The 27,143-nt window shown below is 41.5% G+C and overlaps 1 protein-coding gene and 1 long non-coding RNA gene across 2 annotated transcripts; both read left to right on the plus strand.

Moving 5' to 3' along the window:
- Nucleotides 1-614: 614 nt before the first annotated feature.
- MACO1 (macoilin 1) lies at nt 615-26,894 on the plus strand. Its single transcript, XM_071767811.1, has 11 exons — nt 615-944; nt 8,927-9,068; nt 9,697-9,823; nt 10,890-11,013; nt 13,206-13,384; nt 13,855-14,353; nt 21,525-21,683; nt 21,879-22,064; nt 22,813-22,933; nt 24,395-24,569; nt 25,695-26,894. The coding sequence occupies exons 1-11, from the start codon at nt 865-867 to the stop codon at nt 25,895-25,897; spliced, it is 1,995 nt and encodes a 664-aa protein (XP_071623912.1). The 5' UTR covers nt 615-864; the 3' UTR covers nt 25,898-26,894.
- LOC139807196 (uncharacterized) lies at nt 2,477-4,707 on the plus strand. The gene is made up of 2 exons (XR_011730489.1): nt 2,477-2,969; nt 4,291-4,707. It is a non-coding gene; the product is annotated as an uncharacterized lncRNA (long non-coding RNA).
- Nucleotides 26,895-27,143: the final 249 nt, after the last annotated feature.

The following is a 27,143-nucleotide window of genomic DNA, read 5'->3' on the forward strand; positions in this document are numbered from 1 at the left end:
GCGATTGGGTGGATCGCCTGTCACTTTGTTATAGGCGTCCCTTATTGGCTGGAGGAGCCGTCAGTCACACTGAGGGGAGCTTTCTGCCCCCTCCTCCTGTGAGCCGTCACCTCCCGGCTGCGTAGTAAGGGGAGCGCCGGGGGAGCCTCCTGGTACCTTTACACCCTGCGGCCGAGCTTTCCCTATTTGCCAGCGCGGTTGTCAATCAAGCGTGAGGGGCGGTGCTTCAGTGCTACGGTGACCGAGGAAATGGAGCCCTCCTCCTTCCGTCCCCGAATGGAGAGCTGAGCTGTCCTTTTATTTGGGTTTCTCTCCCCAATTGGGCAGGCGCCCTGTCCGTCGCAGCACGGGGCGGGCACCAGCCCCGAAGGACAGGAGGCGGGAGGAGAACAAAACCTATTCAGGGATTGGCCCGCAAGCCATCAATCCGCGAATCCTTTCCCTTTGATAGGCTCTCCCGGCCGTCAATCAGGAACGCGGGCGGGCCTTTTGACAGCGCGGGGCGGGACTAACTTTTTGAAGCCGCCATTGGTCTTCTCGGCTGTCCGTCTGCCTCTTCCCGCTGCCGATTGGTCGATCCGTCCGTCTCTCCGGCAATCCCGGCCGTTTGATTGGGCGGCAGCCGGAGAGGCGGGGCTGTGCGCGGCGGCTGCGCGGGGGGACGCGGCGGGGAGGGACGGACCAGGAATTATTTTTATTTCTTTGTTTCCCAGGAAAAAAAATCATAACAAGAATTAAAAAGCCCCGCGCGACCCAACCCCCCGCGGGGGCGGATGCTGCTGCCGTGACCGAACCGGGCCGGGGCAGCGCGGGGCCGGGACGCGCAGCAGGGCCGGCCGGGTCGGGCCGGAGGCGGTCGGGAGGATGAAGCGGCGGAGCGCGGACTGCAGCAAACTGCGGCGGCCGCTCAAGCGGAACCGCATCACCGAGGGCATCTACGGCAGGTACCGAGCGACCGCCGGGGCGGTGGGAAGGCGGGGGGGGCTCTGTGTGTGTGTGTGTGTGGGGAGGGGGGGTTACGCGCCGCCCGCTCCCCTTCGTCTCCCCCCGTCCCCTCAGCGCTTCCCCGCTGCTCCGCCTCCCCCCCCCCCCCTCCTTTCCTTCTCCCTCTGTCAGCGGGGGCCGCCCGCGCCATGGCGCCCCGGCTCCCCTCAGGCGCTGCCCCGCCCCGCGGCCTGGTAGTGCCAGCGCTAGGCCGCACCGACCCCTCCTTCCCCCCCTCAGCCGCTCCCGGGGCCGGGGGGCAGCTGCTGGCCAAGGTCCTGTCAGCGCTGCCTGGAGGGAAGCAGCGAGGAGACGGCGGGAGCGTCTTTCCTCCCCACCACCTCCTTCCCGGGCTTCGCACCCTGTGGGAAGGCCTGGTCTGCCCTGCCCTGCCAAGGGGTGGGTTCAGCCTCGGGTTGGTTTTCCTGGTGGTGTGGAAGGCGCTGCTGCGGTGGTTCGGGAAGCTGAGGTTCCGAAAGTTGGGTTTTGGGTCGGGGGGAAGGAAGGGGGCTGTGCTGAGGCCTCTGCAGAACGGGAGGGCCGGAGGTGCAGCGAGGAAGGGGTGGTGTGGGCAGGACCTGGAGCAGGGATGGATGGAAAGGTGGTGGGAATGCAGTGGGGATCTGGTTTGGTTCTGACCTAGGGAATGAGAATGGGAACTGTAACAAAAGGAGATCTTGGGCAGGGGAGGTACCTTCTCCGTGTACCATGCTTCCCAGGGGCTTGCATGGAGAGCCCAGCAAGATGCAGATTTCTAAGGGGCTGCTTGTTGTGAGGGTGTTTCACAGAGTATTTTAAAGCTCTGCCCTCCTGGGTATCTAAGTATGTCACATTTCACATGAACTACAATAACTCTGTATTTCTGAATAAAGAGGAGTTTGTTTTAGGAGAGGCTGGAAAGCTGGTTTTGGAAAGCTACCATAAGTCCAGTGTCCCACTTCTGTTTCTAGTTCAGTTGAGGTTTATCTATGCAGTGGTTGGAAACTTGAGCAAGCTTATACAATGCAGATAATGGCTTTGCATAAGGCAAAGAGTTGATCTGTAACAAAACTGTCACAATATACAGCTTGTCCCAGATGTAGTGATTGCTGGAAAGCAGGGGGCATCTTGTTGCTTTAGACTCCCAGGTTTTGAGAAAACGGTGCTTGGAAGTTAATATCAAAGATGACAAGTCTTAGGAAAATCATGAAAATGTAAGTAATTGCTTATATAATTACTTAGCTTTTCAAAAGGCATTCAAAAATCACATGAGCTCCATTACCTCGGAGGTGACTGGCTGGAAAGGTGGGGTGAGAGAATGAGGGAAACCAGAAAATGATGGTAACACCAGATGAGTGTGTTCAGCACAAAGAGCTCTGGTGGCTGTGTGAACAGCTAAGAGACACCTGACTTCTTGTACTAACTAATCCTGGAATGCTCAGATAGATGTTCAGATAATGCTCAGATAATGTTCAGATAGAGCATTTTTACCCTTTATTTTGTGTGATTTCAAATTATTGTCCTACACAAAAAAAAAAAGAGTAACTAGTGTGCAGGTTTGCCTTTTTGGAAATCTAATGGGTGGGAGGTGTTTCTTTGTGGATTGTGGCTCCCTCTCTTCCTCCTTTTGCTCTCATTCTGCTTATTTTTAATTTTTCCTCTTTTGCCTTTTAGAAAGATTACATCCAGGTAGCTTCTCCTCTAACTATAGATTTCTAAATTCTTGTAATTAGTGTAGTTATTTACTCAGCTTATCTTAATTGTTGCCATCAGCTTACACAAACCCAGTAAATACAGTTATCAGTAGGCAGCATTGTAGCATTATAAGCAAAGCAGGTAGGCTGAACAAACAGCAGGATTGAGATACTTAACTCTTGGAGGATTTTTTATTTATTTTTTAAATCAAGATGACTCTTGCCACCCTTGTTCCCTCTCCAGAGCAGAGCTGTCACTAACAGACACAGGAGAATCCTTGAGAGCTGCAAAGCTGAGGAATTCTGGAGCAGGTGAAGCAATGAAGGAGTTGTCCTGCAGTAACACTGGTGGCAGGGTTCACTGCAGGAGTAAATCTGAAGCATCTCAGAAGAAGAGATTAAAACCCAATAATTTCTAATCACAAAATACAAACGTAAAATCCTGGGTTGCACTGAAAAATGTGAATATCCTGTCTCCCTGAGTATCAATTTTTTGGCAGCTCCTGCAGTTTTAACAAGTTCATGGCCTTTCCTATTTGCAGTCTCACAGCTGTAGTGCTTTAAGGTACTTTCCCCAACATTCCCTCCCCAAATTAAATGGTCAGCTTGGCTTCAGCTCCTCATTATCACTTTCAGAGTTATTCCTGACCACCCCTTCCCTACCAAACTTTCAGCAGCTGCCTTCCCTATTTCTCCTTAGACCACATTTTCCATTTTGCTGGGTTTCATTCATAGAATCATAGAATTAGCCGGGTTGGAAGGGACCTCAGAGATCATCTAGTCCAATCTAGTCCATTCCTTCTACTGTCTGCCTTTTTTACCCATTTTTTCCCCTTTTAGTACAATTTTACTGCCTATCTAGAGTCCTGAGGTGCTCCAGTGCTGCACCAGTCTGTGCCAGCACTGCCATTAGCAGCTCTGCTCCTGTGTGCTGTGACTGAAGCCTTGGATGGCAGTGGTGCAGTGTCACAGCTTCAAGGGAATATTTATTTGCTGCCTGAAAATCCTGATTTACCCCCATCGAGCACTGATTATGTGCAGGCCTGCTAAAGGCTTGTGATATTTAGAAGTGGAAAGAATGTCCTTATAATTAAAATATAACCTGTCAGGAGATCTCCAAAACCACCAAAGTAACCGTAGGGATTGTGAGATCTCTTGTTAATTTCACAGTGTATGTTCAAAACTTTACCTTTTCACTTTTTAAGCTTTCTGCAACCATTGTTTTACAGTGCTTGAGTGATTAACATCTTAACCTTTGGCACTGCATGCATTAAACCCCTAATTGTTAATGAAAGTGTTCATCACAGCTTGTCATCAGTTAAGCAATTAAAGTTTACTTGTTACTGCTTGTTTCTAACTCTTCCCAGTCCCCATCCTTTATCTATTTAAAATCCTTCAGCTTTATCACTGATACTGCTTGTTTTGGCACTTGCTACCTATTTTTGGAGCTGGTGAAGTTTTGTGATGAATTCCCCATGTTGTGGGATTAACTTCCACATCAGCTGATTGCTGCTCTGTGTCGTGAGTTTCCTGACAATCATCCTTAAATACTGAGTGTTCCTTTAGGATTTGGATTTTTTTAGCTATTTTTTTTTATTATTATTATTTAATTATTTTTTGCCCTTTGTCACAGGCAATACCTGGGCTGGCAGCCAAATGAATGCCTGGGAGGATGTGGATGTGTCTGTAATCTCCATGTTCCTGGGATGGCAGGATGACTGTGCCCTGGGCATCATGCCCTGGGCAGCATTTCTTGATCCCATGATCCCTGTGCTGAGATACTCCTGTCATTCTGTGTGCCATCTAACTCCTCGTGTGGCTTATTTCCAAGGACTTGATTTTTTGACCCCTCTGACAGCCAAACAAACTGTAAGGAAAACCACTACTAACTCCAGGAATTGAGGCTCTTTTTTAGGATTTTTTTTTTTTTTTTTTTTTTTTAGTTTAGAATGATTCTTCCTACTGGTTTATTCTGGCACTTTTTTTATAAACTTCCTATATGGAAAAAAAACATTTTTTTCTCAGCCTGCCTTGGAGGTCTTGTAACAAACCAGCAGTGGTACCTCTTGGTGACTTGAAGTTAACTTCAGCTCTCATGTAGCTCACATCTAAATGTGTTCTACTGTGTCAGCTGCAGTGGTACATGTAATATTGCTTCCCTCTGCCACTAACACTCATTCTCTGCACTCTGCAATTCCTCTGTCTTTATTTTATGTGTTCTGGACTCATTTTCAGCTGAGTTACCACAGAGGGCAAACAGTTTCTCTTGTTTCAGTACTACAATAGTGGTTGCTGCTGATAACGCCTCTGCCCCAGCTGTCGATTACATTCACTATTTTGTCTTCCTTCCATTTCCATAGCTCAGAGATTGATGGATTCTGTGCCATCTCCAGGCAATGAAGTAGTAGGCAGGGAGGCTTCTTGGGATTCTTCATTTTGCTTTTCCTTTTCAAAAATTCAGTTGGCAAGTATTTCCCATCACCCTTTCCAATATGCGTGCCACATCCCAGCAGTTGTGTTCCCTCTCTCTTGCAGGCTTGCTGTGCTCCTTCTGTATGACATTTTAGGCCACCAGGAATAATCTTACATATATATAATACTTGTGAACAGAAATATATCTATATAAGATTATTACTAGTGCCAGCATCTGTCTGGCATTGGATGGGTAACCTTGAGATGGTGGTTGTTGACTCTGGTAAATTCACACACATGCTAAACTTCACCTTTCTAAAGCTTCCCTCTGCATTTGGTGCCCTGCCAGCCTCAAGATGCCTTCTAACCCATTGTCTTGTGTTAGGCTGCAAAGTGAAACATGCCATCAGTTCTGTGAAGATTCTCTTTCCAGCCTTTGGGGCTTGATGGTGATGGTGGGATAGAACAGAGGCTTCATTTGCTATGAGTTTGGTTTGGGGTGTGTGTTTTTTTCCTAACAACTTTTTAATTTTTTTTTTTTTCCTTAGAGCAAGTACAATATCTGTGTCTGTGGGGCAGTAAAAAGAGAACAAAGAAGAGGAGGGAAAGAAAAGAAAAAAAAAAAAAAGGAAATGGCATCTGGCGCTTGAGGCAGGGGGAAGGAAGAATAAGGAGGAAAAGTACTTGTTTTAAAATTCAAAGGGGGAGAAGAGCAATTGCTGGGTTATTACTAAATCTTTATTTTCAGTGTACATTAGCAACCAACTGACCTTCTACAGAATTCTCAGCACTGCAGTCACTGCTCCTTCTTTCTCGGTACCCTGCTCACCTCATGAATGTGTCCATCATTCCCTCTTGTCTTGTAACACCCTACATATGGTAGTTTTATAGGGAAACCCCTATCCTTCAACCTCTTTGTCAGATCACTGAAGTCAGATTTCTTGGTACGTGTCAGAAAATGTCAGAAATGTCAGAAAATAACCCAGATTTCAGCTGTATCGACCACAATTGGATCTGTAATTGGAATCGTGGAATATATTTGAGCTTTTCTGAGGGCTGTAGAGGTGAGAAAAGCCCTTCTGCTGGGGAATGTTACCTCTAAGTGAGGATTCTGATGCAGCAGCTGTCAAAATTGGAGAAATGTTCAGGTGTGCCTGGCAAGATCAAGGACTGTCAGAGGTTCCCAGGCACTAAGTGGCTGGAGCTGGATTCTGTGGAGGGAAGGGACAGGGAGGCAGATAATGTGCTGAAGGGAAGAATGGTGGCTGGAAGGAATCAAGGGATTGAAGAGAAAAGCAGAGATGAAGTGGCTTGTAAAAAGCAGAGGAAAGGAGGAGGAGGAGGAGGACTGCTGCTGAATTGTGTCAGTTGTTTCATTCATCTGATTTTTATTTGAAAGGTCTGCTGTAGGAAACAAACCAGCAGAAGAGTGATCAGCCTGTCCAAGGAAGAGGGCTGTTAGCCTGTTTTTCTTTGAGGTTTAAATATTGCAGGACATTTTTCAGCTATCACTAAGTGTTCACTGAAGAGGTCTGTTCACTAAGCACTTGTAAATTAACTGGGGAACTGTGTGCTTGCCAGGAACAGGGAATCTCAGTGTGCAGCATACCTTGATGGAACAAGGGGAGCTGAGATTTGTGTTTTTCCTTTCTCCTGCCTGCAAAGACTCGTTGCCATCTGCAGCCTGCTGCAGAGACACCAGAGCTGGTTGTGACCCAGCTCTGTGTGACTCTGGGGCAGTGGGGAAGCTCTGCATGGTTTCTAAACCCATCCCATTTCGAGGAGGGAGCCCCTGTCTTTTGGCTGCTTCTAATACTGATCCTTCAAGCAGGGCTGGAGCATTTAGTTATGGCCTGCAGCTTCTGACTCTGCAGTCCTGTGGGTCCCAATGTAAACCAAAACCAATTGGAGTTTAGGGTTTTGGACCTATAAAATGTTTTCTAGAACTGTGTGCATGTGTGTGGACTCATGGAGTTGGATGCATACAGAGAACATAGCCCACAACAGTGAACTTTGGTGAGATGTGTGAGGTGAAGTCCTTTTTTATAAAAGGAAATAACTTCCTTGTGTCTTTGTCCTGTGCTAATTAAATCCTTAATTGCTCTTGAGTCTTCCACATGACTGAGAAGTAGGCATCTTTAATATTGTTGGGAAAACATTCTTACAGATGTTGTATAGTTACCATTCCACTTTGAAAGGTGGTAAATGTCACCAAGGCCTTCAGATTGTTGTGAATTTAATACTAGAAATCACTTTAATGCTGTGCTACAAAACTCTCATTCAGCAAATGCTTTAACTCAGAGTGGCACTTAACACTTGAAAAGCATTAGTTCTGATTACCCTCATTTGCTGGGAAAATTGTAGTCTCTGGATGGATTTCAGTGGCAGAAGAATAAACAATAGCTGTAAGTTTAACCCAGGAGAAACTGCCTACCCAACACAACAGCTTTTCCAGCTGAACAGGCAGGATAATGATCACCTGGGTTATGATTTCTTGATATATGTTCTCAAATCATAAGAGCTGCCCACATACAATTCAACAGCAGGGTCAAAATAACCAAGGTGGTGGCTCCAAACCCAAATGTCTGCCACCTTTGCTGTCTGAGTAGTCTCTGAATGCAGCAGTTTTTTTACAGATGTCTGTTGAAGTTTTAAACTTTAAATAAACAAGGAGCAGCAGTATATACAACCATAATCTGCTGATGGGTCCTCCTCAGGTTTTTGTTGTGGATTCTTCTGATCCTCGTGCTGTAGTTTCATTGGAAAAACCTTGGACATTCAGGAGAGAGCCTGATGACTGACAGTAAGTGAGAACAGCTGAGCAAAAACTCTTCCCTTGGGAGAACAGAAGGGCCAGGCCAGTTGATAAGTTTCACTTTTCAGGCATGTGCAATTAATCTTTGATTGACAAGAAGTGAAAGTGTTTTCCCAGCCCTGTGGTTTGGCAGCTGACCTCATGTGACAAGTAACTTGAGTGACAGGTAATTGGACCAGTAAGTTCAGTGCCTTTAAACCTCTGCTGATAGGTGACACTTTTCCTAGAAGTTTTCTATTTTGTGTCTTCTCTGAAGCTCTGAACAACTTCCTAAAAATTCCCCCTGTCCATGAATAGTGAAGAAACCTGACCCTACCTGGCACCTTGCATGCAGGCTCTTGGCAAATTATCAGTAAACATTCCAGGGCAAAGTTCTGGTTTTGTTGGCAGTGTGATAGAGGAGGGAAAGTAAGTTACTAAAATGAAAAATGTATTTTAAAATCCCCACCATTCCTCTAATCCAGTGCAGTGCAACAGGGTGGTTGCATTCTGAGCACCTGGAGTTACATGCTGGATCTCTGGGTGCTGGTTTGGGGGGGAAAAGGGATTTAGCAAAATGGATTGGGCTGATCCTGTGGGATCTCAAAATATTTTGAGCTCTTTAGCCAAGAAGGATCATAAATGGTTCAGAAAGCAAGTCTGAGAATAAGAGAATGTGGCTTTGAAATAATTCAGAGTAATAGAACTTGGACTATATGGTCTCAAGCCTTCGGTTTTCTGTTTCTTGGGATTTTTTTGTTTGTTGGTTTGTTTTTTTTGTTTTGTGTTGGTTGGTTTGTTGTTTTTTTTAAGTGGATGCCTTCCAGCCCTGTGCTACTTTAAAATCAAATGCAATTGAATATAGTTAACTTTATTAGATTTTTATGTAGTAATAAGCCAACCTACTTTTGTAAAATTATTTTGAAGTGTTCTCACCCATATTCTAGTTGTCTCTAGCTTTTTATTGCCAACTTTTTCTTTTAAAAAAGGAAAAAAAATAAATCTCTATTGGAAATAGTGACCTGAGGTTACCTTTTTTTTTTTTTTTTTTTTTTTTTTACAGTACTTTTCTGTACCTGAAGTTCCTGGTAGTGTGGGCCCTGGTACTGTTGGCAGATTTTGTCCTGGAGTTCAGATTTGAGTATCTGTGGCCATTCTGGCTCTTCATCAGGAGTGTTTATGATTCCTTCAGATACCAGGGTTTGGTAAGTATAACACAAAAGTGCTGTCCCTTTGTGGGGAAATCCTGCAGTGTCTGTAGGCATATCCCAAATTATACAATTAATGGTGCTAATTTTCACAAGAGGGGGGAATTTTCAAGTGGCCTGGGCTCAAGTCTGTGTCTGCCTATTTTATCTGTGGGAAGTGGATGTGAAGTATAGAACTATCAGATTTTCACCATGAGAAAGTAGTGTTGGATTTCAGTGATTTTTAGTTTTGTTCAAACTAAAATGGAAGCCCTTGATTCTTTAGATGTTTAATATTCTTTCAGAGAGTAATGACAGTTGTTTGGTTTTATTGCTTGTTTGGGTTTTTTTCTAGAAGAAGATTCTACTAATGCTAATACCATGCCAATAATGTAAACTAAAATCTTCAAACAAAATAGTAAGGAATAAATATAGCTGTGTGGTGATTTGTTGGAAGTTACACCTGTACTCCCTTAATTGGAGAAGTTTCAGTGGCTGCACTGCTCCATTTCTTTGCCCTGGTTACAGACAGCAGTAGTGTTTCTGTGTTGACATCATTGTGGTGTCACCATTAATAAATAAACTGGGAAGATTTGCTGGAATAAACCAAAACCCTCTTCTTTTCCCCACCCCTCCTTTCTTTTAGGCCTTTTCAGTATTTTTTGTCTGTGTAGCATTCACATCAAATATCATATGTCTGCTCTTCATACCAATACAATGGCTGTTTTTTGCTGCCAGCACCTATGTTTGGGTACAGTATGTTTGGCACACAGGTAAGTCACTTATTTATTACAACTTTCTGATGGGAATGAGTTATCTTTTAGTAACATGCAGAAACCCCCTTCTCTTGGTTATCACATTTGGTTTTTTTTTAAGCTGTGTCTGGATGAAACAAGAATTCAATGCATCTTGTTGCATCAATCAGAAAAATTTAGGAATAAAACTTGCTTTCTTTTTAGAGGTAACTTTTCCCTACCTAAATCCTTGGGATTTGAGGGTTTTGTAATATTTCCTGTTCAACTTCATGTCAGATCACAAGAATTTGCAAGGTAGCATGGATTGTTTCTCAGCTTCCTGGGGACAAGTTAGTCATTTATAATAATGACAGTGTGGGAGCTGATGAAAGATGCTGGGGCTGCCCAGTTTACCATAGGTAAAAAAATCTGGAATAAGATTGTTAAAGTGTTATCTGGAGTTGTTCTTGGAGTTGATGTTTAGAAACCCTCCAGGAAAACCAAGAGGTTTAAGACCTCAGTTTTGTTTGGCTACTATTTAATGTTCTCACCAGTAGCCCTGGAGAAACCAAGACAGCAGCCCAGATTTTTCCTGGTGTTGTAGAGTCTTGAGCTGCAAACTGTGTCTACATTACTCTACATGGAGTAACCAGCACAGTGCTTACTCACTCCTGTTTTCTCAGCTGATTTGCTCACTGATGCTGCTCAAATATCCCTAACTTGGAGTGAAAAAGTAGTCCAAGCTTACCACTTGTGACTCAAGGATCATAAGCTGTAACATTACCTCATCTTCTGCAGTTTCTTCCATTTGTGTTCCTTTTCTGTACAGGACTTTGTGCCAAGCTATTTCATTAGCTGTGCATCTGTTATTTTTCACTGGTGCCTTATGAAAGCAATAAAGCAAGACCAAGAGACAAAAGTTTAGAGCTGGTTTAAAATAAAGGCATCCTAAATACTCTATTCTGAAAAAAAGCCCTCTTACAATTCCCTTTATGCCTGTCTGAAAAATTTTCTTGGCTTTTGGAATGTTTTTAAAATAACTTGAAAATACTTGCTGCTTGTAGTGTATTACTAAGGTGTTTCTCTTTTTCTCTGCTCTCAATAGAAAGGGGTGTGTGCTTACCAACAGTCTCACTGTGGATACTTTTTGTTTATATTGAAGCAGCCATTAGATTTAAAGATTTAAAAAACTTCCATGTAGACCTTTGTCGTCCATTTGCAGCACACTGGTAAGTGGTTTTTTTTCTCTTAACCTTTATTTCAGCAGGGAAATTAATATTCAGGGCTTTGTGTTTTGATTCAGCTTTGGCTCTTTGGTTCCTCCCTCTCTTGTCTGTCAGGAAATAATCCAGAGAAATGTGTGCTAAGCATTAACCCAGTGCAACCTTCCTGAAGAGCCAGTGCTTGTGAGCTCTAGGGAGTTTGTAGCATAGGTATTCCTAGAATTTCTTGGAAGTTCCTGTCCTCAGTGTGCAAATTTTGTATTTACATGGTGAGCAGATGGTAAAAGTAGCAAAAAACCAAATGTTTCACTGATAGTTTGTTTATCCTATTACTGCAATTTTTGCTGTAACAAAGCACTTCTCTTTTTCCCCTCCAAAGAGAGGTTCTCATCATAATTTACCAGAGGCAGTGGATAACCTTCAGGTTGAAAATAACAACAGAAAATAAAACCTAAACAACCTCTTATATTACACTACTTTTTTGGAGGTGCCAAGAGTGACTTTGGGCAAAAGCCATCACTGCAGGGTATCCATACCTTGAAGAAATTGATGTTTATTCCACAAGTTTTTACTGTACTGTGTACTGATGAGGCTGTGTTTAAAATGTGTCCTGGTTTTCCCAGAGTCATTTGGTCCAGTTCCCTATGAAACAGTCTCCCATGACTTAGACATCTGTCATTTTAATTTATATTGTCTACGTTGTGCAATAAATCCCTTAAACACTAATTAAATTCTATAATAGGTTACAAAAGCACTTCAGAAGCTGTGAAGAAAGGTCTTGCTGCTGCTGAATTGGATGCAAACGTTTCAGCTTGTCATCAGAGCTTTAGAACTGGAGCTACAGCTGGCTTTACAGAGTATTACAAAGGGAGCCTTGGCAGAGATAATGTCAGATGCATATGCAAATGATTCTTGTATTCTGGCAATTGACTTAGAAATGCAATTTGCACAGTGCTGAGCAAAGAATGAGAAGAATTGAATTGTTAATAGTCATTTGCATCCAAGGTTCCCCCAATCTAGGACACGTTCAGTGTTTAAAATGCACCCTCACTGTGCATTGTTAAAATACTTGTCAAAGATGTATTTATTTTTATACAGGGATATTTGCTCATTAATCAAGTATCCTTGTTAATGAATACACTGGCATGATTTATTAGCATTCTGTATTGGTGCAGTTGTCACAAGGTAATATGAACACTTGGGTGATGAACCTGACAGAAAGAAAATAATTCCAAAGTTCTGTAACAGTTCTGTCATCCTCGTCAGCAAATGGAACAGCAGAGTCGAGCTGGAAGTGAAATTCTTCATATCTTATCTGTCAGAAAGATAAGTGGAAGAACTGAGTTGAGAGATTAGATGTCTTTTGCTTGCAGCTTCAAGGGCAGTCTCCTCACCAAGGAATTCCCAAAGGCTGCTTGTTGCCCACCAAAAGTGTCTTCATGGTGAGCAGCCTCAGCAGGGACAGATCAGGGTCCTGAGGCTTTCCCTCCAGGGTTACTTCTGACTGTCCCAGATGGGGGAGATGACCCTGTGGTTCCCAGCTTGGGTGCCCCAGGAATGCAGTAGCCCCAGAACTGGGTGTTCCACCAGCTTCTCCAGCTCGTGTTCCTCAGCCTGTGCCACAGCAAGAAGGTGTCTTGGGGCCTGTGGAGGTGGTGGTTTGGAGAACCTTTGTGTTGTCTCAGCTTTAAAGAATGCTGAAAAAGTGGCTCTGCTCTTAGGATACAAAAAGATGGGGCTAAGGATCAGTTTCTCCTTTCCCTATTTTAGGTGAATGTTACATTTCCCACTCTTAATTCGTGGAGATCACACAGCACTCAGAGCAAAACTTGGAACTCCTGCTGGTTTTGGCTGTTATCTCCTAAAAGATGTGTGTTTCCTGGTCTGGTGCCTGTCTAAACTCTGTCTTTGCTATGTGCAGTGCAATTGCATTGTTGTAATCCTTTAATCTATGCTACAGTTAATTGCTGTCAGTAATGAATGGTAATTTTATCTTAAGAGGTGTTTACATTTTTCAGCCATAGCTTTATTGTACTACAGCAAGAAATATTTTATATATCTCTTTCTATGAAAAGTCATAATCCAGATGCATTCACAGCTCTAGCATTTATTCCAGTTTATTAATTTACTGTCATGGCTACATTTTAAGCAATAGTGGTGCTTTCTTTTTGTTTGTTTGTTTGTTTTTCCCCTCTTAGCATTGGCTACCCTGTAGTGACTTTGGGCTTTGGCTTTAAAAGTTACGTCAGCTACAAAATGCGTTTAAGAAAACAAAAAGAAGTGCAGAAGGAGAATGAGTTCTACATGCAGCTTCTGCAGCAAGCTCTGCCCCCAGAACAGCAGATGCTCCAAAGGCAAGAAAGGGAGGCAGAAGAAGGCAAGTTATGCTTCTTACTTAATGCATTTATCTGCTAGCTTATAAAAAAACCCAAGCCTATGGTAAGGAGAAGTTTCTTTAGTCTGTGTTGTTTTGAAGAAAGCAGAGTGAAGGTAGAAACAGAGGAGCCAGAAATAAAATTATTTTGGCTGTGGTTAGTATGACAGTAGAGATTAATTATGCCCTCTCTGTTTAGTTCTTTATTAGCAACTGCATCAGTCAGTGCTCTGTGAAGTACCAGTATTTATTTATTATTGAATCCCTTGGTTACCATTTCCTGCATGTAATAGGAAAAAAAAAATCTTAAAATGTCATGTGAATTCTTATTTTCATTTCTAAATAGCCTCTGATAATGATTTTCTGCAGAAATGATTGATGTGTACGTAATGATTTTTCTTTCTGTGTCACAGTATTGATTGATTTAATGAACTAAGTTGGTTTTTTTTTTTTTTTTTTTTTTGGTGTTGCAGCAGCCAAAGGATTATCTGATATGGATTCCTCAATACTTCTGCAGCACAATGGAGGCATTCCAGCCAATAAAAAGATATCTGCAACGTTGCCAGAGCTAGAATATAGAGAAAAAGGGAAAGAAAAGGACAAGGATGCTAAGAAACACAACCTTGGAATAAATAACAATATTTTGCAACCTGTAGACTCTAAAATACAAGAAATTGAATATATGGAAAACCATATCAATAGTAAAAGATTAAATAATGATCTTGTAGGAAGTACAGAAAACCTCTTAAAAGAGGACTCATGCACTGCCTCATCCAAAAATTACAAAAATGTCAGTGGAGTTGTGAACTCCTCACCTCGCAGTCACAGTGCAACGAATGGGAGCATCCCTTCCTCATCTACTAAAAATGAGAAAAAACAGAAGTGTGCTAGCAAGAGCCCAAGCACACATAAGGACTTAATGGAAAATTGTATTCCTAATAACCAGCTAAGCAAACCAGATGCACTGGTAAGGTAAGTTGGATCTGAGCATGTCTAACAGCCTGTCTTCTCCACCCTTCTTTCCAGTACATTGGTTCTCTTTTGTTTTTCTCTAGGAAAATGTAACTTATGATCCCATAAGGAAGATGGAATTGTCTAGTAGTGGAATAAGATAGCAAAGAACTGGGCCTTTGGGGTTCTGTTCCTGATTTTTTGCCTCTGGTTTGCTGTGCAGCCTTGAGTAAATTGCTTCCTTTCTACCTCAGTATCCAACACTTCCCTACCTCACAGGGGTGTTGTGAGGCATCCTAAATAGCTTTAATAATCATTTGATAGAAGGTATGAGAGAAATGTGGAGGGTCATTACTGCAGAGCTCAGTTCTTGACAAATCTTCCACGGGGTGACCTTTATGTCTCCAGGGAGCTCAGTGGGGCTTGATAGTGCCTGAACAGGTTTTTTGGCTTAGTTTTTTTCTATTGTTTTTCCCTTGCAAAGCTTGGCTTTTATTTTAATCTTCAATTGACAAGTAGAGATGCAAAGTGTCAGCTACTCTGTTACTCAGTGAAGTGGTAAGGTCAGATTCCTGCTTGCATACCTGCTGCATTATTGGGTTAAGTACAGGTGAGAAGGGATTTAATTTAGCTGCCTTGTTAAACTATGAAGATTGAAAAAGTCACATCTTGGCACAGGCTCATCTGAAGTTTAAATAAGGGTGTGTTTCTGTAATGCAGCTCAGTGCTCACAGTGTAGAAGTCCTTAGGTGGTGGTGGTGCTGGAACTACTTGTAGGAAGGAGTTGGTATGGAACTGTTCTGAGGGGGACAGATCTGTGGAAAACAAAATCATTGCACAGTCATGCACTTCACTCCTGTTTCAGGCTTAGGTCTCTTTTTTTTGATGTCCTGAATACTCTTTGGCCAACAAATCCTTGCTGGGTCACTTAGTTGGCAGTCTGGGTTTGCTTTCTCTGCAGGTACCTCTTGATAACTGGACTTTTGAGTCTGGTCTGGCTCAGAGGGTTTGTGCTCTGTGAATACAGTTACTCAAATGAAAATATTCTTTTCTTTTCTGATAATTACTCTGCCACTGCTTGACATCTCTCTGCCAATTAGATCTCCAGACTAATTGAGACCTAATGTCTGTAGAGAACTTGTATGAAGCAAATAAGAGACCAGCTAATCAATCTAATCTGTGAATCAGATTTAGCCAAGATTAATGGGATGCAGATGGCTCTTGTCTTCAGCAAAGCTGCATCTAAATAAACATGTACAGGACTGCTCTCTTTGTTATGTTGCCAGTTCCAGATGGAAGAGAGAACAGGTCAGTTCAACTTTGCTGCAGCTCAAAATACCATTCCTAAGTCTTGAGAAAAGAGAAAGGAGGGAAGCACTTTACAGATGACTTGCAGACTGAGATATTTGTCCCACGTAGCTATGAGAAGGAGTGAGATTTAAACCTTGTGTGTTTTATGTTTTAAATTACACCTTGAAATTTTTATATGCTGAAATTTTTTATATATGGTTAGACCAGGTGGTCATGGTAATTGTCCAAAGGGGGTTTTCTGATGCAGAAGTGAGTACTCAGTGGACTGGGCTGTGTCCTGAACAGAATTCCAGCTCTTTTAATTCACCTGGTAGGGATGGAGGACACAATCACTGTAATCTGAAAGGGCTTTTGTGCCATGGAGCCTTACTGTGCCCTCAGAGTGAATTAAACCACTTCAGTCTCTTGTTGAGGTGTTTCCATGGGATGTGTGGGTGTGCTACAGATCCGTGTTGCTGCTTACTGTGCACTGAGTTCCCCTGGCAGGCAAACCAGGAGTGCTTAAAAACACCAACATCCTGTGTGTTTCTTACAAACCTGGATTACTGAAATCATTCATGAAATCTTGTTTCAACTGAGTAGGTAACTCCTACACCCCCAGCAGTATAAACTTGCCTGACAAATTGGATGGGATGGAATGCACTTAAATTTAAAAGTGGATGTTTATTTGTTTTTTTTTTTAGCTTGTCAGTTATCCTGTCCCTGGAGTGTAAGGCATTTTTGTTCATCATCTTTTCCATTTCCAATAGCATTACTCATCCCTGCTATTCAACTTTTAGTCTGCATCAAGGCTGCAAAGGGCTGTGTGAAGTCCTGTGTTTATGTCCAACTTTCAGATCAGATCTGCTCAGCTTCCAAATAAAGATGCTTTTTATAACTTCTTGTCCAGCAGACTCACAGCAGGATGTCCAACCCAAGCTGCTCTCCTTTTGTGTTCACAAATTATTTCTCTTGAGCTGACTAATCAGTATTAAATGTAGAGTATGCCTTAAGACTGCTAGGGACTCAGGATTAACAGGGGTTATTTGAGACAGTAAAGATTGGGGTTTCTTGAGAACAAGGCAGTCTTGCATGCTGGTTAATGTTTTCTGTTAAATACTTGATATGGGATTTATATCTGAAGGGATACTGCTGATTGCAGTTTACATTTTCTATAGACTGATTTGAAACAGTAAGTTTTGGGGTTTGTTTTTCCTGGTAAGGGGTTAGTGCAAGTGTGTTTAGTTTTCTAGGGGGGAAGTTATTGATCCCCATCTCCAGGTATTTCAGTGATTATTATGCTACTTGATAGCTAAAGAAATTCAGGAGGCTCTGTCCCTGCTGAGCAGCCTTCAGTATAACCTCTGTTTAGTTTTGGGGTGTGGGTTTTTTGTTGTTGTTTTTAAAACTGAAATTAATATCTACTTCTGTTTGATGCTTAATTCTGTCTGTTTGTTAAGCCTCTGGGATCTGAGCTGGTTTTTTTCCAGCACTGTGGTAACTGGGCCAGTGCAGGGATACCTTTGGTATCCAGTGGAAGGATAAACTTGGTATCCCTTTACACTTCATGTTTTTTGTCAGTAGGTACAGAGCAATTTGACTTCTTGCTACTGTTCCACTGTTGCTTCTGAGGTGCAGCAGATTTTGTTCATGTTTTGGGGGCTCAAGTGCATGGGACGAGTCCAAGCTCTAATTGCTGTGGAATTTTTATTTATAGAATCATAGAATGGCCAGGAAGGGGTCTTAAAGACCATCCTGCCCCAAGCCCCCTACATAGGAGGGTTATTTAATTTTTATATTGCATATTACATTGTAATAATCATGTCCTGCCTCTAGCTATTTGCACCCTTAAAAAAATAATCAAGAAGCACACACAGAAAAACCTGGCAGTGCAGCTTGGCAAAACCTGTTTGTATCCATAGAGGTCTTGCCTTTGGCACATGAGGTGTTGAAACAAGCTGTCTTTTGTACTAATTATTCTCAGAGATAACAATGACATCTTCTGGCAGTTGGACTAAGAAAAAGATTTGAGAAGCAAGGTCTGGTCTACCACATCTGATTTTGCTTTCCTAAAATGTAATGTTACCTGCAGAGTCAAACTTGAAGGGTTTAACATAAAATTTCTGACCATTTGTTGCTAATTATTGTACATCTTCTTGGGCACCTTTGATGTCCTGAGAGTGACTGCTGCTTCTTCCTAATCCCCCCTGCCTGAAGTGACATTAATGTACCAGCAGGCTTTTTGCTGTCAGCTGCAGTGGGGGAGATGGTCAGTGTTTCATGCAATATGATGGGAGTCCAGGGAAGTACAAAACAGCAGAGCAAAAAGAAATGGAAAATGTGAATTAGAAATCTTGGGGAGCCATCCTTCTAGCAGACAGTTTTGCTATCACTGTCAGCAGAGTGCTTGGACTGTTCAGAAGCAAAATAACCTTTGGAAATGCCAGGTCCTTAGATCATTTTTTTGTGTAGGAGAAGAGTAAGTAACTCAGCTCTCTCTCTGTGTCTTACTGTCTTTTTGGTGATGAAGAATTATCTGAGGAGCTGCTGGTAACAGCATATTAGTTCCAGCAGGAGAACCTCAGTGCTGCAGGATTGCATTGGCAAAGTAGATTCACTGGGAGGGATGATTCTGGCAACAGATTGGGCTGGAATGGGACAAAGGAAAAAATGGGTCTCTTAGAATCACAGAATTGTTCTGGTTGGAAAAGACCTTTTGAGATCACAGAGTCCAACCAGGAAGCCAACTGTGCCAAGACCAGTGCTAAACCCTGTCCCCCAGCACCACATCTTCATGGCTTTTAACCACCCCCAGGGATGGTAATTCCAGCAGCTCCCTGGGCCAGTGTTTAATTCCAGTGGTTTTGAAAAGCACCTGAGTGCCTTCTGTGTCTTTTTAAACTTGAATTTTTATATAAATTGTGTTTAGTGGGTGTGTGATTGCCAGGTGATTATGGAATTGCATTGGCAGAGTAAACTTAAGCAACAAGGATGTTATTCACCACTTATCAATACTTAGGAGGTTTAAGCTGAATTGAGTTGTCTTTAAGTTGATCCATCAATCTTCCCTGAAGCTTTTGGGAAAACACTCAGTCCTGAAGGTGATTACTGATTAATTCTCTTTGCAAGTGAGATCAGGAATGATATATGGTAGTCCTGAGAAAAGAAAATGGGTAAATCTGCATTTATAGTAATGATAAACTGAAAGAATTGGCCTTATCTGTATAAAGAGCACAACGTAATAATCTGCAACTCTAAACCCTCATTTTAAAACCAGTCATATATCAAAATGATGTTTAGTTTCTGCAGCCACAGAGAGAAGTCTCTTCTAGAACTCAAGTTTTCTTCCCCTCCCCATTGTAAATAACTTTTCCAATAAGCCTGGAAATAAGAGATTTAAGCAGAAAATGAAATGGTAGAAAGAATAATAACAAAGCAAAACAAAACAAAAAAGAAGTGATATCTTGTTGGGTGATTTATCATTGTAACAGGAGTGCAGACTATTAGGGAGGGGAGGAGGGAAAGGTCCCCATGTGCTTTCTTTTATGGCACTGTGTTGGTTTAGCTTGCTGATGAGCTTTCATTTTAGAAAGAATCAACAGAAAAGGTGTTTTTAATCTTGTGTTCCTGTGAAAAAGATGGATGGCCTCCCTGTCTATAGACAGAGAAGAGCTTTGACTTTTATGTTCCACAGGAGGAAATTTTGGGGCTGAAAATGTTTGGCTGGACTTTATAAGCTGGAGAAGAACATGGTCACACAGCAGAGAAGGCAAAGTGTGGTTTAGGGGGAAAGGACATCCAGGAGGCTTTGGCTCTGTGTTTAGGCAGGATTTGAGTGATGTGAGTTTATTCAGGCTTTTCCTGATTAATCTGCTTTTCCCAGAATACTAAATACCCTAAATAATTCCTAAATAATCAAATATTTTCTCTGAGCAGGTTTCACATGGCCTTTGCCCTAGGTAAAAGGCTATTTACAGTTGTCTTATTTTCAGAGTTCTATTTATAAAGAGTTGCATGTTGAAATTAGGTGTGGATACTCAGTGTAAAGTGTGTGTCAGTTACCTGCATTCCCTTGGCCTGCAAACTGTTTTTTCACCTATATTAAACAACCAGTTGGCAGACAGTCTGTTAATGCTTCCTGCAGCATCTTACTCTCCAATTAATAGGTTTGCTCTTTCTAAAACACAAAGTTCCTGTTTACTGGGGGGTTAAATCAAATTGTTATATCATGTCCCAATGACTGTCCAGCTCTGTCACTCAGCACACTGAACACAGTGAAAATACATAAAAATATCTGCTGGTGGGTTTTCCATTTTTGGTTTGTGTGCTGTGGTTACAGGATTGAATGAATATTTGGTTAGCTTTGCAAATGTTTTCCTCCTCCAGCAGATTACAAGGTGCTGAAATGATTTGTGGTCTTCATGATGAAATGTGGATTTGCTTTGTACTATTGCTCCTTGACTACTAAGTATAAATTTTGAATTTTTTTTTTTTTTCCCTTTTTAAAGGTACATTTTGACCAGGATTTATGCTATACTAAAAAGAATTCATCTTACCAGTGGGGTTGTTCAAGTGGAGCTAGAAAGACATCTAAGTACAGCTGTAGGAAGTGGGATGTGAGCTTTTGAGCTTTATGTTATAGCCCACTCTTCTTTATAGGCTGTTGGCTGCTGCTGATTTACCCAGGAGAGCTTTTTGGTGCCATTTTAGCCTATTACAGATGTCCTTTTATGAATTTCCAGAAGTTTGATGATTGCACATTTAACCTCTTGATTCATTCACACAGGATGTTCTCATGCCTCATATTGCTACATCTCTCACTAGTGTTTTAGGTTGAGATTTTCCTGCACTGAAGCCCCAAAGAGCCCAAATGAGGACAGAAAGCTCTAACTTTTAACCTGCTCTAGTGACTGGCAGTAAGGGCACTTCATTTTGGCTTTTGTGACTGTTTTCTCCCAGTCTTAATGTTTGACTGTTGCTAATTCTGTATGGACCTCTAGGAAATAAAAACATCTTGATCACCTTCTTTAAAATCTCCTAAATGAATAACTGATGGAGGGAGTCAGGGTTATGTGTGGGTGACTCAGAGGCACATTTGCTTTAAAAATGCAATGCAGTGCTCATAAAAAGTGGTTGATTATTCACCTGTGATATGTTTGTGTTTTTTAAGAATCACTAATCTTACCTTGAACACATAGGGGGAAATGAAGGGGAGCTGGAGGCCTCTATTTCAAAAAATTGGGGTTTATTAAATCAAATTTGGCTGAAAATAATGAAGAAGCTTTCCTGAGTCTTGAAGAGCTTTCTAAAGCTACAATTAAGCATATAGCAGATGGTCTCTGTTCAGGAGCAATTAAAACTAGATTTACTGACTCCTGAACTGTGGATGACTTAACACAGACTTTTTATTCAACATGCACATCGTGTACTTCAAGAAAAAGAAAAGCTTTGTGGTGAGAATTTAGCAGTATGCTCCTTAGCTGAGCTGTAACTAAGAAATGAAGCTCATAATTTGTTGAAGCAGTAAAATTTGTTCAGGTATGCACCTGTCTTTGTTTACAATTTCTCACTCTTACCCATTTCACTTCTGCTCGAAGAGGAAAAATATAATTCCATAGCATTTGGTTTATGACTGCAGTGGATGGAGGAAAACAAACCTGTGGGAGGTTATGAAGTGTGGATAGAGCTGTACATAGAGCTGTGTATGTATGGTTATGTAAAACATTATTGTCATTATTTAGCAAGGCTAGAGATAATTTCTGAGAGTTCATTATTTTAAGAACCAAGGTTCTGGTGGGTTGGGCGGGCTGTTTACTCTGCTTCTTTTTATACCGCACGCTTGAACCTCTGCATATGTGGGAACTAAAAGTTGAAATTGTCTTTTTCTAATTGTCTTTCCTAGGTTGGAACAAGATATTAAAAAGTTAAAGGCTGACCTGCAAGCAAGCAGGCAGATTGAGCAGGAGCTACGTAGTCAGATCAGTTCTCTGACTAACACAGAGCGGGGAATTCGATCTGAAATCGGGCAGCTCCGGCAGGAAAATGAACTGCTTCAGAACAAGTATGTGTCTCCACACAGCAGTGTAAATTAATTGCTGATGTCTGTAGTCTGGCAAAAGGGAAATAGTAAGTTAAGACTCGACAAAACTGAAGGCACTTGTCTGCAAATCCAGCCAGACTCATTTGGGATCGTTGACAGCAATTTATTTTGAGGAAGTAAAATTCACCATTAAGTCCCGTACCTGTTGCCTTCCAGATTACACAATGCTGTACAAATGAAGCAAAAAGACAAACAAATGATCAGCCAGTTGGAGAAGAAGCTAAAGGCAGAGCAGGAGGCACGAGCCTTTGTAGAAAAACAATTAATGGAAGAAAAGAAAAGAAAGAAGTTGGAAGAAGCAAATGCAGCTGCACGTGCTGTCGCATTTGCTGCTGCTACAAGGTATTTTGTTCTACCTCAGAAGCAAGCTCAAGCTCCAGAAAATGACTGTAGTTGTTGGGGGGGATTTGGTCAGGCTTTTTTCACTCTTCTGTAGATAAAGCAGCAGTCTGTATTTTTTTTAAAAAAGCTGTCTTTGTGTTAAGAGGTTTATTTGTATTAAGGCAGTGAGAGGACTCATCCTTCCATGCATCTGACTCAGATGTTACCTTTACAGGGTATAAAGGATGAATATGCTCTAAATTATCTGCTCTACCTTGATTGTTCTAGCAGAGAGATGTTTTATCCTGCATAGGTCAGTCTGCTTTACAAAAAGGAATATTCCCTTTCATGTGGGGACTGTGAATAATGTAAAGATGCTGGCCAGAATGCTGTCTTGCTCTCATATCTTGAAAGTTTTCTGCACCAGCCAGTGACTTCCAGTGTTTAGAGGGGAAGTTTTGGAAGATGAAAGCATGGCAGCAGTGTGGATGACTTGAATCTGCAGTGCTCCAAACGTCTGAAAAAGAATTACTTCTGCTTTTCTGTTCTCCATATTACATAAATATTCCAGATTTCCCAATACTTGAAATATAACATTGTATAACTCTTTGTGTTGTTGCCTTAAGGGAAATTCTCTTGGTGAAAAGAACAGAGTTAGCTTCATCGTTTTATCCTTCAATATTTATATTAATTTTCACGTTATAAACAGTTCAGGATTGACAGCCTCATTCTTATTTCACCACCTTCTCTTTTAACATTTTTCCTGCAGAGGAGAGTGTACTGAAACCTTAAGGAATCGTATCAGAGAGCTGGAGACAGAGTGCAAGAAGCTCACAATTGACATAAAGCTGAAAGAAGATCAGATACGAGAACTAGAAATGAAAGTTCAGGTAATGGGAAAGCACCAGGGGCTTAGATCAGCATCAAGAGGAGTGCTTTCAGCACTCTGAAACTGGTGGATCTACATAAGCAGCAATCAACACCTTCAAGAATTATGCTCTTCAGATCTCTGTCTTGCATCAGGCTTTGTAAGAACATGGGTGTGAGGGAGGTTAATAGTCTCAGCTCCACACCACTCAACTGTTCAGTTTATTAGAATATTTTCCTTGAACCAGTAGTCTGGGTAGACTGAGAATATAATCCCCTCAGCAACATTATTTTGTCTGTATCTTTATAAATGTTACTGCTTATTCAGTGCAGTTTTAATCACTGGCCAGACTTTTTTTCTTCTTGTTGTTGTTTTGGTGGGGTTTTTTTTGGTTTTTTTGTGGAAGTACATCATGGTAGACTTGTAGCAGACACTTGTCTGGCATGTTAGAGTTTAAAAGCTCAAGTGTGTGAGCTGAAGTTGACTTTGCTCCTTTAAAATGTCTGTTCCTAAAGATGTACTCAGACTGTCAACTGACAATTTGCATAAATATGTATTTTTTTTTTTTTTTTATGTCTTGCGGGTTTTTTAGACACTCTTCATAATCCACGTGGTGTTATTGTGAACTTGTTTCCAAATAACATATGCAGCCTTGTTGTTCTTGGGTTTGCCCAGACCTGGAAAACAAATGTGTTTATCCATGGAGAGTATCAGCATGGCTTTCAACTGATCAAACCAGCTGTAATCAAGCTTTTTTTATTTTATTACCATCTTCAAACTGTTAGAGAAGCTTTTTGTTACAGGGATTGATATTTCCTCCCTTGGATTGTTTCTTCTTTTCAAAGTACACAATTAGTTTGTGTGTAGCATTTATTTTTTTCTTAGTCAAAATGTTGCTGCGTGCTTCCCCGCCACAAGGTGCCTGTCTCTTCTGGGCAGAATACTTGCCCCTTCCTTTTTTTTTTCCTAAATTTCTGGGTTTGCAGCACAGCTAGGTTCAATGTGGGAAGAAAACCCTCTCCCCAGCCAATTGAAATAGCTTAAAATGCTTATTTAGGCTCCCTTTTAACTGCCTAGCAAGAGATCAAGCCTCATCCAAGCCATTTTGCTTGCGGGAAGTGTTTTCATGCTCCTCAGCTTGGCTTAGAGCACTGGGTGGCTGCTTAGCTGGCACCTGGAAGTGCTGAGGAGGATTTCTGGGTGGAGGGGCTTGATAGGGATGATAGGGGGGTGAGGAGCAGAGTAAAATGGTACTTGCTCACCACACTGTAACTAGGGATGGTACAATATGGCTTTGATCACTTGTATGACAGTCACGTATAATTACGGGAGGTAATATTACAGTGTCCTTAATTAACCATCATTTTAATTTTACAGTATTAATACCAGGCCCAGTGGTGTGCTATGGGGAAGAGAGAGATTTCTCAGTGTATCTCCTGTGTAAAGTCAATGAGAATAACATTTGTCCTAATTACTCCTACAGGAGCTGCGGAAGTACAAGGAAAACGAGAAGGATACGGAGGTGTTAATGTCAGCACTTTCAGCCATGCAGGATAAAACACAGCACTTAGAGAACAGCCTGAGTGCAGAGACAAGAATCAAGCTGGATCTGTTCTCTGCATTAGGAGATGCAAAACGACAGCTTGAGATTGCCCAAGGTAATATGGGATGGTTGAACTCGGAGAGTGAAAATATGAAAGAGCATCTTGCCCTTTTGTTGAGGAGTGGGGCTGCACCCACCCAGCATTTCAGCTGGCAGTGGGGTTTTGTCTTTTACAGCTTTGTGAATGTGATCTTGAGCAACCCAACTGACCTGATTCCCCCCCAGCCATTAAACTGGAGACAATAAACGTCAAGATGGGCTTTTAAGTTAATTTATGATGATTTTCTACATTTTTTATAGACCATTACCTTAAAGCAGGATAACTTTTCAAGAGCTTGAAGATAAAATAATAGCTGCCATCTATTAAGTCCCTGTATTTGAATTGTAATAATGCAAATAGACTGAAGTATATTTACAGGATATATACTGCAGTATATTTACGAGATACCAAAGTAAACACAACCTAAATGGGGGGGGGGAGGGAAAAAAAACTGACATATTTTTAAATGTTAAATTATTGAGGTAAGCTTGGACAGTGGTGCCCTTGTTGGGCTGGTGTTGCAGCCACCAGAGGGAGCATGAAGACAGCATAAAGCCCTGCCCAGACCATCCTTTGTTCAGCCTTGCAAACCATGAAGCAAAATTAAATAACCTTTTGGTTTAGGACCAGTTTGTTTTCCTTGAAGTTTTCTTGGTTGCAGGAAAAACTGATTAGCCTGAGAAATTTTGTTTGTCACTTCACTGGAGTTTCCGTTTGTGGTTTCAGAAATTGCTGCAGTGATGTGAGTGTGCACAAAGGGAGTTTAGGATAAATGGTGAGAATAGGACAGTTTTAAAAATAAATGACACATTTAATAAGGTACTGTGAGGGGCTTGTAAGAAGTGAGCAAAAAAGGGCAGAAAAAAGTTGAGCCAGGGAAGTAACCTCCTAGTGTGATGCAGCTCTGAACCAAAACAATGCAAAATCTGATGGAAGAGGTGTGTCTGGTTGTGTTACCTGGTCATTAGAGGTAATTAAACATTGTTCTTCATCCCAAACCCAGGGGTTAATGCTTTTACTGATGTCCTGTTAGTGCTGAATGGCTTCTGGGGTGCTTTGCTGCAAGAGCTCTTCTCAAACCCCCTGGTGGAGGGTGAAGACATTCTGCTGGTACTAAGTGATGTTGTTTGCTGTTTTCAGGGCAAATCATTCAAAAAGATCAGGAAATCAAGGACCTAAAACAGAAGATTGCAGAAGTTATGGCAGTAATGCCCAGCATAACATACACTGCAGCCACCAGCACTCTGAGTCCAGTTTCCCCACATTATTCTTCCAAATTTGTGGAGACCAGCCCTTCTGGACTTGATCCCAATGCCTCTGTTTATCAGCCCTTGAAGAAATGAATGCCAATTTTCTTTTTGCCCAGTAATTTTTGTCATGCTGAAGGCATCACACAGGAGTGTCTCTTGCAGTCAAGATGAAATTGTATTGTGTGAGACTGTATTCGTTGTCATTTAAAACAGGATAAAAGAACATCTGGATTGACTAGAACTGCCCATCAGTTTTTCTTGTAAATTTTTAGAAAACCTCACAGAACTTTGCAATTTATTTTCCTCGGCCAATGCATTAAAAACAATTCTTGGTTTTCAAGTAGCCAATTTTGCCTTTTTATGTACTCTTGCATGGTTTCCTCTTGAAAAAATACAGGGCTTTGCTTGATTTTGAACCCTTTCTTGGTTTTTGTTTGGTTTTGCTGTTGTTTTGGTTTTTTTTTTTTTAATAATCAAAGTTGAATTTGCAGATTCATTCAGAAGCAGCGAGGAAAAAACCTTAAGTTTTTCCAGTGAAAGGGTTAAATAATCTAACAAAGCTTTGATTTATAGATGTATTCAATACCAATATGTGATGTTGCAGAAGATAATTTGATTACCCCTCAAAGGACCAAACAAATTTCAGGGGCGTTGTTTAAGGCAAAAAATAAGAGAATAGGTGATGATGTGACGGTGGTTGTTGTGTGAAATATTTATATCCCCATTGGTGTTTTTAGTCATTGAGAATTGCTAACAGTCTTGTTCACAGTGCCTTGGGAAAAGACATTTCAAGAGGAAACTTGATAGTTTAAACTATTTTTTCCCCCTTCACTGTCATCTAGCTTATATATCAAGCTCATTACAGAGTCTACTGCAAATTGTACATGGTAATTTGGATGTTCATTACAAACCAAGGTTACATCTTCTGTTTATTTTGATATAAACTCAGCAGTGTTCTGTAACTTGCCTTGATTATACTGCATTGTGGAAGGCACAATATTAAACCAGGAAGTTATTGTGAAGGCGGAACTGTGCAATGTACTGTACACAAGAGACTGTAAAGCTGGCTAATAAAAGCTGCAGTTCTGGGTTTTTTTTTTTTTATTATTTTATTTTATTTAACTGTGGTTTATACTTATCTCACCATGTGTTTGACAATTTAAAGGGAGCTGGATATTTTTCAGCTGTTGTGCCAAGGAGTTTTCAAGGAAACTCGTAAATTCCACAAAGGTTGGAGTTAAAATGTATATTATACATTGATAGAAAGTGTTTGCACTGGCAACTTCTGAAGTCTTTCAGATTTTTTTTTTGAGGGTGGGGATTGGAGGGGTGGGAAGCA

This window comes from Heliangelus exortis, chromosome 24, assembly GCF_036169615.1.
Source record: "Heliangelus exortis chromosome 24, bHelExo1.hap1, whole genome shotgun sequence".
NCBI classification, from domain to species: domain Eukaryota; kingdom Metazoa; phylum Chordata; class Aves; order Apodiformes; family Trochilidae; genus Heliangelus; species Heliangelus exortis.

Excerpts from the sequence above, each read along its gene's own strand:
- MACO1 (XM_071767811.1), top strand. The coding sequence starts at position 865 with ATGAAGCGGCGGAGCGCGGACTGCAGCAAACTGCGGCGGCCGCTCAAG. Across the intron at positions 21,684-21,878 it reads AATGAACTGCTTCAGAACAA|ATTACACAATGCTGTACAAA; the intron begins GTATGTGTCTCC and ends GTTGCCTTCCAG. Across the intron at positions 22,934-24,394 it reads AACTAGAAATGAAAGTTCAG|GAGCTGCGGAAGTACAAGGA; the intron begins GTAATGGGAAAG and ends TTACTCCTACAG.